Below are 12,359 nucleotides of genomic sequence, written 5' to 3'. Positions count from 1 at the left end.
CAAATTAACATAGCATTTTTGAGTGGTGCGTCCATACGCACCACCAAAACCACCATGTACCACCCATTGATTGTCAATTTTTAATTCGGTAGAATTTGACATTCTCATTTTAAATGTGTGGCCACCGTTATCAGTATTTCTGCGGCGATACAATGGATAACCGTCGATATCCGTAATAGTATCATTCGTTAATTGCTTAGGAAAATTTTTCTTACATTTTCCATTTTCCATGCATGGTGATGTCATATTAAAAGCACCGCACGGCCCGTGTATCATGTGACTTGTAACAATATCAAATAGTTCTTTATCAATTGATGAATCTGGAATTTCGGCTGAAATAATTTGATCAATTTCTTCTGGACGAATTTTAACATCAAGCCAAATTAAAATGTAAGCATGAGGTAAGCCTCGCTTCTGCCACTCAATTGAATACAACCAACAACACGTTTTGCCGAATACTGAATATTTTACAATAAAATCAATCAAGGATTATAATTTTTGTTTAAACACTCGTGCAGTAATGTCGTGACGATGTATCGATTGTTGACCTGGTAATAATAAAGTTTGTATTTCCTCCCAATTTGGATTGCACGTAAATGTTATAAATAAATCGGGACGCCCGTAATGACGTACGTAAGTCATCGCGTCCTGAATGTATTCTTGCATGTTCCGTGGACTACCGATGTAGCTTGAAGGTAATATAAACGCACTGCCAATTTCATTGGTGTTTAAGTTTCCATCGATGTTTCCAACAACAGCATCTCCTAAGTGGATGTAATCCTCTGATCGTAATTTAACTTGGTTAAACCGAATGAATCGCAAGCGTTCACTTTCAATTTTAGCAAACATATCCACGACGTATTGATGATACAACTGACGATATCGAAGAATATAGTTGTCCTGATTATGTCTTTGTCATCATTAATCGATGCGCGTAGTATTTCATTGAACTAACTTTTTTATTTAATTCATTACCATTAATTGGATCACGCTGTTTGATATTGATGTGATATTCGTCTTGTCCTTGCCAGAATATCAATGGGTACTGGAGTGCGTCGTACGAACGGTGTATATCTGAAATTCTACTCACAGTACTATCTCGGCGGGTAATTTTTATAGATCTGTTGTCAACTGGATCACCGACCATAATAATCGCAACTTCATCTACAGTTGGCGCATTGAACCTGCAAGCGTGTCCTCCCGATGGTACTTTGTCAGCTTTAATGACGATTTGATAATTGTCACCTTTTAATTGTGGTGATACTCTTTTAAACAATTGAATCAGATGATTACGGTTCTCCAAAAAAATTTCTAACGATACTACAATTGATCTCTCTTCTGCTTGTTTAATAAAATTATACTGGCATCGCGTTGTCACAACTGCCCATAAAATACATTTGGAGAAATTTTGGATCTTCATTTGGCATTGGCATCAATGACCCTATTTTATGGTACACTTGTCCTTGTATTTTAAATGTTGTTTCAAAATTACGACCATCAGTTGAGAGATCGCAAATTTTTAATGCTCCAAATGATGTCATTTGAAAGCAAGAATTAAACTTTCGTGTCTTACGCAAAAATAATTTTGAATCATTTGAAATGCCAGAAAGAAGAGATGTCAAAGGTTCAGGCGGAGTAGGGAGTGGTAATAATACAACTTTCCCTGAGGCACAACACATGCCAGGTGATTTATTCCGAAATTTTAACGCCTGACAAAGTTTGCATATTTTGTTCATCGCACCGATAGTAACTTTGGGATCAGCTGAGTAATTAATGTCTGGTGCATAATTAAACCCAAGACGAACAAATGATTCACGTGTTAATGTACGACTGGTTCTCTGCCTTTCTCGGTCTCGTTCTCTAATTGAATCTATGTGTTGTCCACGTGCAGCTCTTGTTCTCGATAAATATTCTTGGAGACGATTATCACGCTGTTCTCTTGATTCATGCGCACGAATATCAGCTATGCGAATTATTTGAACTTCATTTCTTTCTGCTCTTTGTTCGACTGATTCGTGAGCTCTTTCAAGACGCCGTTGTCGAGCTTTTTTGCTACGGGCATTGTTGAGGTTAGATTTTTTTGGTGGCATTTTACTGAAAATTTTATGTGAATAAATTCCTTGTACTATTATTTTGTTGTTCTTATATTTCACTGCATTATGTAACTGTAAATTAGTAGCTATATAGATATCCAAAATAATATATAACAAATGAAAATAAAATGAAAAATGATCCAGAAAAAGCGATGTCACAGAGAGTATCGATCAAAAATGGCCAGCACCACGTGTAGTGGAAAATGAAATCTAAAATTCAACGGTAGCACCATCTATGATAAGTTAATGATAAACGGTCTGACAGATTTCTGTAAAAAATCCTATGTGAGGCGCCATCTGTTCGAAATTTTCGTAACTTACAATTAATATACAACAATCAACTTTGATAATCAGTTTATTGTTATTTATAAATCATTGAGGCCATTAATCGAAATGAAAACAATCCTATCTCTTAAGTTGGACCAAATTACACATAAATGCCAAATTTCATCAATATCGGTTGATTTGGTGAAGAGTTCACTGGGAACATACATTGTGACACTGGATTTTTATATATTAAGATATAAAACAAAATTGATTTTGTACGATTTCACATTTAAACTCGTTTTCAGAATTATTTCATAAAAGATAACTAATAAAGGCGCTTGTTACATCGCTTGCGCTGTTTTAGTTTTAATACAGCATTACTTGCCATATAAATATTTTAGTAAAGTAAAGAAATCTTTACTATATTATACTATCAAAACCAAAGGGCCATAAAAGTGAAAATTATTGGGTGTTTCTCTTGAGAAATTCTCAGTAGCAGTCCAATTACGATGTTGGCAAAGTTTAGGTGCCCGTGTCTCAGGAACCTGTTTGTTCTCTGCCTGATCTCATGAGAGGGAGAGACCTATAATAGAGAGTGCATACAACTGTGCTCTATGAGGACCATTTGGCCAAGCTTTGCTTGTGTCATATATATCTCGCGCAGTTGTCTAAACTCTCAAGAACGGCTCTTGTGGTTGAATCCCATCAGGCGAACATCATCATTATCCCAACGACACAAAAACAGAGAGTGCATACAACTGTGCTCTATGAGGACCATTTGGCCAAGCTTTTGCTTGTGTCATATATACCTCGCGCAGTTGTCTAAACTTTCAAGAACGGCTCTTGTGCCCATCATCATCATTATCCTCAACGCCACTTCCAGGGTGAACCTCATCGGTTGGTCGACGAAGAAGCAATTCGAGGAGATATGGGTGGGGCTGCTGGGAGCGCTGCAGGGCAACGGCACGCACTGGGCCGTCACCGGCATCGCCCAGCTGTTGCTCAGTGTGGGGGGGCATGTGCGTGCCCGCCTGCCGCACGTACCGCGACGCTACCTGCCCATCACTGAGGGGTGAGCCACAACCACTGGGGGGGGGAGAGATAGTTATAGTATGACACAACTTAGCCTATCACTGAGGGGTGAGCCACAACCAGGGGGGCGGGGGGTAGGCGAGAGATAGTTATAGTATGACACAACTTAGCCTAGCACTGAGGGGTGAGCCATAACCACTGGGAGGGGGGGATAGTTATAGTATGACACAACTTAGCCTATCACTGAGGGGTGAGCCATAACCACTGGGGGGGGGAGATAGTTATAGTATGACACAACTTAGCCTATCACTGAGGGGTGAGCCATAACCACTGGGGGGGGAGATAGTTATAGTATGACACAACTTAGATGTAGCATCGGCAAAATTCGTAAAACCGATCACATCCGAATTGAGTACGCTATCCCAAATTATCAATATTTATTTCTCACGCGAATATGATCTTTGCACAAACGTAATAATAACTTGTAATATCATGTGATCTAATATATTCGTCAATTTGACGAGTCGATTTACATGCACTTGCTTTCTCTGATCTATAGCGACGAATAGCGTCGAATGGCGCGATAGGGAGCTATTTCTATTGGTTGTGCAAATCGGCAGTAATCGGTTTTATTTTCTTTCCATTGCATTTTCCGATGCTACATCTAATTTGTGTCGTACTATATGTTGATCTGATGATCTCAGATTAATTCAATCAAATCAAATTTATTCAAGTAAACTTAACAAAGAAGCGTTTTTCAGTTGTCGATTATTAAATTCTACCACCGTTTCTGAAAGCTTCTACCAGCGAGAACAAACGGCAAGAAACTCGCATAGTTGCTCTTTTCATATAAACAGATGTACAGTGCAGTTATTTACAATAATTTGTGCGTCCTGTGATGGCACCCGAGCCTAACTCCAGGCATTTCTATCTAAAAAGTACTCTTTAAATGAATAATAAGGTTCATTTATGAACGTTGTCTTAATATTTTTATTTTATAAGTGGCAAATTGATTATATTTATATCTTATTATAGATGTGTATACCGTTATATTAAATATTGTTTTATATATAGGATGCAACGTCTCCGAAGCATTCTCATCGGTACATCAGCTTACAGTATATTCGAAGACGTTAACTTGGAACGAATACCGCTGATGAAGGAAGGCACCTGTGGGTTTCACTACGGCCAGTTCAGCACGGACTATTTGAAATACGCTGCAGGTGAATTTAACCTTTATCGTCTAAGTAATATGGTTGAAATTATATTACATATATTCTATATAGGTGATTCTTGTTAGAATATGCTTTTACGAATTTTTTTTCTGGCTGTACTTTTTGGGCTCTATAATTGGTTTTGGAATTTAAAGTATCTATATAATTTTCTATTTATCAAATCATGAAGAGTCGAGATGGCCCAGTGGTTAGAACGAGTGCATCTTAACCGATGATTGTGGGTTCAAACCCAGGCAAGCACCGCTGATTCATGTGCTTAGTTTGTCTTTATAATTCATCTCGTGCTCAGCGGTGAAGGAAACCTGTATATTCCACCAACCCGTATTGGAACAGCGTGGTGGAATATGTTCCAAACTTTCTCCTCAAAGGGAGAGGAGGCCTTTAATCCAGTAGTGGAAATTTACAGGCTGTTGTTGTTGTTGTTATCAAATCATTAATTTTTTTTCAATTATTGTTAAATACTTTTTGTACAAATAACTTAGATATTTTCGTAGGTATTTCATATTCACAGATATACTGTTATTGATTTACAATTAAATTCTTTATAGATATGACAGACGACGTCTCGTATAAGGTTCGCAAAGAAGTGAAACGCACGAGGAAAAGTACGGGAATTGATGTGAACAGTTGTCTCCAGCTGTTGATGGACGTGGCCACCGATATGCTGGATCCGAAGGTGAATGAATGCATATAGATAAATATTTTATATTTACATTAGTATATTGTTAGCAATTGTATTTGTTGTGTTATGGGGTGAAAGTCGTCAGAGAATAAAATGATTTAAGCGATTAATTGGACACTCTAATCCTGTCATTGCTTCCCCCTCGTAAGTGGGGGAGGTGCAGTATTATGTTGTTTTTTTCGGTGTAGACGGAATGAGAAATGTGCAAGAAGCACAACTGATGGAATGTGACAATTAAATCACATCTGTAACATCAGCAGGATTCCAGGTACGTTTTCCGTTTCATTTGAGGAATGTGTAGGCTCCCGTAGGTTCTCAATTCGGCGGCGAAAATTGTTTGCATGGAGTAGTTTCGCGATGTATAAAATACCTATTACAGGATACAATATATTGGATTATTTTTTTTTAACTTTTGTATATAAATAAATATTAATACATACATAATATGAATAATGCGTGTGCGCGCAGTCGCCGACGGGCGTGGCGGGGCGCGTGGCGCTCACGAAGTGCCTGTGCGCCAGCGCGGCGCGCCTCAGCGCCGGCGCGCAGTGGGCGCGCCTCGCCGCGCTGCTGGACGCGCCCGCGCACTGGCCGCACGCCGCCGCCGCCGCGCTGCACGCGCTCGCCATGGCGCTGCCCGTGCTGCACTCGCGCGTACGTACAGTGTGTGTGTGCGTGTGCGAGCTACATGCGAGCGTGCGCACTGACGTGTGTGTGTGTGTGCGTGTGCGAGCTACATGCGAGCGTGCGCACTGACGTCTGTGTGTGTGCGTGTGCGAGCTACATGCGAGCGTGCGCACTGACGCGTGTGTGTGTGTGTGTGTGTGGCAGGAGGCGACGGCGGCGCACGACAAGCTGCTGCGCTCGCTGGGCGCGGGGCACGCGGCGCTGCGTGCGGCGGCGCTGCGCGGGTGGCTGCTGCAGCTGCGCAGTGCCGCGCCCGCCACGCTCGCCGCCGACTGCGTGGCCGCGCTGCGCCGCGCCGCCACCGCGCACCTCACCGCCGACGACAGGTGACATACCACCCGCACGCACGCGCACGCGCACGCACGCCGTGACGTTAGGTCGAGCCCGTCCGGGTAGATAACACTCACTCGAGCAACAAAGAAATCAAAATCAAAATAAACTTTATTCAAGTAGGCTTTTATAAGCACTTTATAATCGTCATTTTACAATTATGTGAAGCTACCACCGGTTCCGAAAGTAGATTCTACCGAGAAGAACCGGCAAGTAGTTAGTAGTCAGTAGTTACTCTTTTTTTAACATTTAAAAAATACAACGTCATGTTAATTAAATACAATTATTTCAATTCATGTATCCTGCTTGGAAGTCCACAGGTATTAACTCCACGATTTTTTATCATCTACAAAATCTTGTATCGAATAGTATCCTTTTTCTACCAATGTATTTTTAACAAACGATTTGAATTTATTAAACTACATTTACTAAACAAGAATAATAGAGTGACGACGAGTGGTTCGTCCTTCTTGACTTAGGTCAAGCGGGGTACGGGCCTCAAGAGGAACTTCCATGCCCGGGCATGTCCTCATCGACAGCCTACAGCTGCCGTGTTAATGTGTTTTGGCCCAATGAACCAGGGTCCCGTGGGCCCAGTAGTGTGTCAAATAATATAATAGAGTGAGTAGTCACATTAGTGTCACAGGGGACATAACATCTAAGTTCCCTGGGTTGATGGCGCATTGGTGATGTAAGAAGTAATTAATATTTCGTATCCTACCAATCTCTATAGGCTGTTGAGACAAATTGATGTTAAGTGATCGTTAGATCGTTCGCTCGGATGTGAATTGTACGTATGTGCACGAGATTGTTGCAGACCGTTACTGACGAACATAGATGAAAGAGAGAACTCTAACTCAACCCAATTTATTATGACATAAAGTAGATTACGTCGATAAAAATCGTAAGATTCTCTATGATCTGATCTTAATGATAGTGGGTCAAATTTTAAGTTTTTTCAGAGTTCCATCTATTGTGAGTAATTTTTAAAGTGTAAATCCATTATTTTACTCAGAATATCTCTCCATGAAAAAAGTTTGTATTGGGCGGTGTTGTTCTCCTTGGTGGAAATTGGCCACCCTGATCTCATAAATATTCCAGTTGACTTCATACTGGCTAATCCGAGGCATTATTGCGCCGATTTAGTTGTTAAGGTAAGTCATCCAAATATTGTTTAAACCTTCTTAAAAATTGGCTATTTGACAATGCGAAAAATAAATTGTGAATTATTGTAATCAGTGTATATTATGAGTTTAAAAATGGTTATTTACTAACGAAAGTTGAAAATAATACATCATTTATTCAAAAATCAATAAATAAAAATGCATTTTTTCAAACGTTTGTCACGTGACACAAAACGCCCCTGATTGGCCGGGCTTATGATGAAGTCACTTTTTTTGTAAACCTTGCTTTTCTACAATACGTACCACAGATTAAAATACAGCAAAGTGACGTCACCGACCCCATTGCACCGCCATATTGTCCCAGTAGCGTTTTTGCGCGCTATTTAAATATGGAATTTTTAATATGATATTTTTTGGCAAATATGTACTAGAAATAAAAAAAATAACTTTTACTGGGTTCCTTAACCTCTACTAAATAATATAAAATGGATTTTAAAAACCAGTCAAATAGCCTATTATGAATATATAACTAATTTAAGGTATCAGCCATATTTTTTTATCCAATAACATTTATTATTTTAACAATATTTTTATATAACATTATCTAAAGTTTGTTTTGACGAATTTTATTTAATAATATTTAATATTGTTTCAGGGTATAACGTCAATCCTTCGCCAGCAAGTGTTACCTAAAGACTTAAAGAATAATGTAATCGAGAAATTATTGGAAAATATGAATAAGTGCACAGAAAACCATGCTGTACAAATCGTTATGGTGCATCTGTTTTCAGGTACTGTGGTCAATTTATTTGTGTAAACCTGTAACATATACAGGGTTATTGGTAATTCGATGTATTCCGGTTAGTTGTGGTAGGGGTGACTATTTTCAATAATTTTAACCCCCATATGTATACTGCAAAAGTTAACTATTTTTGAGTTATTGGGTTTTCCTTCACCGCTGAGCACGAGATGAATTATAAAGAAAAATTAAGCACATGAATCAGCGGTGCTTGCCTGGATTTGAACCCGCACTCATCGGTTAAGATGCACGTGTTCTAACTACTGGGCCATCTCGTCTTGCCGGGTTATTTAGATTTTTTTTTTATTTTTTTAGATTTTTTCAAAATAAGCCTAAATTGAAATTTCAAATATTTATTAAAAATATAGTTTCAATTAAAATCTATATTTTTTCTTCTGATTAATAAAAACGACTAAACACTGCATATTTGTAAATATTTAAACAATAATTATCGTTCATAATTTAAAAATACGCAATGGATAACGATATTATTTCAAAATTTTTTTTATTTTATTTCCTAAAAAATAACTTGAAAACAAAAAATATCATTATGAAAGCTGCAGATTATATATACAGCTAATTTGTGTCATTTAACATGATAAATTTATTTTTATTGTACCAATTACAGCGGACAGCAAGCTGCTTAGTCCAAAGCTCGAATCCCACGTCTCAAATATGGATCCAGATATCCTAATGAACTCAATGGAACGCATAACGTTACTCTACAAAGTATTAAGGCAGTGCAAACGTAGAGAGAACAAGCAAATCATATCGTCAGCCCTCAAGTACTTCTTGAGAGAGACTCTCCCCCCCGCTGCGACTCTCAGCAGAGTCGTGATAGAATACTTGGAGTGCTGTAAGGAGACCGAGAGGAAATGTATGGGGCTGGTCAGCGATAGGGATAAGTGGATTGAGTGCTCTGTATTCAATTCTGAAGTTGTTTTCGAGGTGAGTTTGTTGAAACTCTTTTGCAGATTTAACAAAAAGTTTTTATATATTCGCAGATCTTTAATCAAATTAGTATAACTGTCATTAACAAAGTAGGTTGTATGTTATTGTTAATTGTACTGGTATGAGTGTCTAATTATTGAGTTTCTTGTCGGTTCTTCTCGGTAGAAACTACTTTCGGAATCGGTAGTAGCTTCACTTATATTCGATCGAAATTGAGTGAAGCTACCTTTATATGTTTAGGATATTGTGTATAAACATATGTTTATGATATTACAGTTCATATAATATTTATATTGCTTTTACAATAACTATCCTATTTTGTTGAAGACAATCAATCAATCAAAATACACATTACTAAAGTAGGCTTATACGAATAATTTCGAAATCGAAATGACGATTTGAATTAGGATTTCATTTAAATGAAAGAAATATACAAAGCCTCTGTCACAGAATATAAAGTACAGGGTGTTAAAATTGTTAATAGTTAGCCCCTCCAATTAACAGCTAGTAGTCCCCACTACTAGCTAGTTAATTGGTGGCTGGCAATGTAACAAGAATTAAGAATTAAACCAGTCGATATTTAATTTTGGCTATAATGTATACAGACAATAAGATAATGAAGTCAATAAAATTGATATATAAATTATAAATAATAATTAACGAGATGGTACAAGTATCTTTATTTTTTTATAGATGATAAAAAAGCGTGGAGTTATAACATGTTGACTTCCAAGCAGGATATATTAATTTAAATAATTGTTGTTAAAAAGAGTTGTGTTTGAAAATTAGTAACTACTGATTTTTTGCCGGTTCTTCTCGGTAGAATCTACTTTCCGAACTGGTGATAGCTTTACTTAATTGTAAGATGACGATTCAAAAATGCTTATAAAAGCCAACTTGAATAAAGTTTATTTTGATTTTGATTTATAAACTAATTAACGAGAAGGTACAGTATCTGTATTGTTGTTGACGCATTTACTACTGAACATGTAGATATGATTGCTAAAATTATAAATCATTCATTATTCATTCATTTTTGTAATCATAATTGACAGATAGGATTAGAGCTAAATATATATAGAGAGAATATAGTGAAACATCTATACATATAATAAAAATGGAGTATCTGTTTGTAATATTAAATTAACCGCTTTTTACTCAATGCATATATTTCTGTTCTGTTACTTCCGGCTATTCACTGTAACGGCTGGACCGACTTTGATGAAACTTTCACTGGCAGATAGCTGATATAATAAGGAGTAACTTATGATACAGAAATAAGTTGTTGGTTAAATTCAAGCTCACATGTAGTCGCGGTACAGCTAGTAAATAAAGCTTAATAAAACAAGCTGATAATACCAGAGCACAATAATACAAAGTAATGTTAGTTACAAGTAATTAATCAAAGTGAGGATTTGAAAGTAATTACGATTTAATGCTATTATCCGCATTAACGTTAATTGTATTTGATTGCATCAAAAGGTAATCTCTTCTGATAAGATAAATAAAAAATTCTAATATCATAGACTGGTATTTTTTGAACTAGAGAAGAACGTGTAACTTTTTTGTTGTCGGTACTTATTGGTAACCAAAGTGAATTCGGGTAAATTTTCTTTGAATAGAAACTTAAAAATTAAATAAATAAACTAATAAAATAAAATATTGACTGACAACTATCACTTAAATGACATTATATATAAACTGAAATATATTTGATAGTTAATAATCTCTGATGCTTTTAATTATCTTCTCTTAAATATTGTACACTAGACTGAAATGTTGAAAGAATTTAAATAAATTAAATAAGAATTTATCGCTGCAAAATGGATTTTCTTTGAGAACATTCGACACTAAGCTATCAACCGGGTAACTAGCTTTATGCAAACAAGTCCGGCTAGGTTTCAACCACTTATTATTGTACCTCAAAATGGCAATATTTAATATCGCTGTGTTCATATTTGAAGGGCAGTTTGCCCAATGTGACTATAATGAGATAGGATATAAAATCTAAGTACCAAAGGTTGGTGATGCACTGGCGATGTAAAGAATGATTAATATTTCTCACAGCGCCAATGTCTACAAATGTTGGTGATCACATACCATTCGTTGGTCGATTTGCCAGTCCATCTATCTAATTTTATAACTGTTTATATACGTAGCATTTCAGATTATTTTCTATTCCAATTTTGAATTTGAAGCAATATTATAATTAATTTAATTATTTCAGGTATTTGAAACAGCAGTGTCCCAAGACCAATTACCGGTTCTAAGCGGATGGATCTTCGAAGCGCTTTGTCATTTACTAACAGGGAAAATATCCTCTAAGCTATTACCGTATTGCCTTCTAACATTACTGGTTTCAGCCAGTTCGAACCAGTATATAAGATCGACAAATGCCTTATCGTCTTACATACTTCGATCAGGTTTTTATAAATCGCCGGAGAATATCCAAAATTGGGGTATTTTTGAAGATTTTGTCGTGAATCGAGTGAAAATGTCGTTTGCGGATCGGAGACTTCTCTGCATAGTCGCGTTACATTCAAACTTCAGCGCGAACCAATTGGAACGATTGAAAGAGTTGTGTGAAGGGAACGAATGTCTGAATGATTTATTGGAATGTTTGATGGCAACTTCATAAATGAATGAAATCTATCTAATTGATATTTAATTTTGTTAAGATTTACGAAGCTTTTATTGAAAAAATGTTTCAGAAAAAGATTGTTTTCAATTCTCAATGATTTTTAATTGCAAATTAAAAATACATTTGTTTAAGGAACATATTATGTTGAAAAATCAATACAATGACATTTTACTTACATTATGAATTAATATATTACTTTCCAAGACCATAGACTCATTTGGTCTATTTGTGATTAGGCATAGATAAACATAGATTTAGAAAATGATCTAATAAAAAAAATTAAGTGATTACATAAGTTATTTATTATTCTTAAACATGCTTTTAACTTATTTCCCTAACAGCTCGTATTTTTATACATTTATACATGTAATTTTCAATTCTTACACTTTAGCACATATTTTATTGTATATTCTAAGTGTTCGTCTATTTTAGTGCAACTTATGTTATATATTTTAATCCAGTTCATATATTATGTATTAATATTGACCACAATGCCGTTTCCATGTGAAAAAATGTTG

General features: G+C 36.5%; 1 protein-coding gene across 1 annotated transcript in view; it reads left to right on the top strand.

The window, feature by feature from the left end:
• Positions 1 to 12,131, top strand: part of LOC124539592 (huntingtin) — a 52,341-nt gene extending 40,210 nt beyond the window's left edge. The window contains exons 35-43 of the mRNA XM_047116885.1: positions 3,244 to 3,432; positions 4,467 to 4,615; positions 5,176 to 5,303; positions 5,778 to 5,978; positions 6,141 to 6,322; positions 7,342 to 7,480; positions 8,106 to 8,241; positions 8,878 to 9,197; positions 11,428 to 12,131. Of these exons, the coding sequence (XP_046972841.1) occupies positions 3,244 to 3,432; positions 4,467 to 4,615; positions 5,176 to 5,303; positions 5,778 to 5,978; positions 6,141 to 6,322; positions 7,342 to 7,480; positions 8,106 to 8,241; positions 8,878 to 9,197; positions 11,428 to 11,838 (1,855 nt within the window). The 3' untranslated portion in view covers positions 11,839 to 12,131. The remainder of the gene's footprint in view (positions 1 to 3,243; positions 3,433 to 4,466; positions 4,616 to 5,175; positions 5,304 to 5,777; positions 5,979 to 6,140; positions 6,323 to 7,341; positions 7,481 to 8,105; positions 8,242 to 8,877; positions 9,198 to 11,427) is intronic.
• Positions 12,132 to 12,359: the final 228 nt, after the last annotated feature.

Source organism: Vanessa cardui, chromosome 23 (genome assembly GCF_905220365.1).
Source record: "Vanessa cardui chromosome 23, ilVanCard2.1, whole genome shotgun sequence".
NCBI classification, from domain to species: domain Eukaryota; kingdom Metazoa; phylum Arthropoda; class Insecta; order Lepidoptera; family Nymphalidae; genus Vanessa; species Vanessa cardui.
The sequence above is the reverse complement of the archived record's forward strand: the minus strand, read 5'-3'. Positions and strand labels throughout refer to the sequence as shown.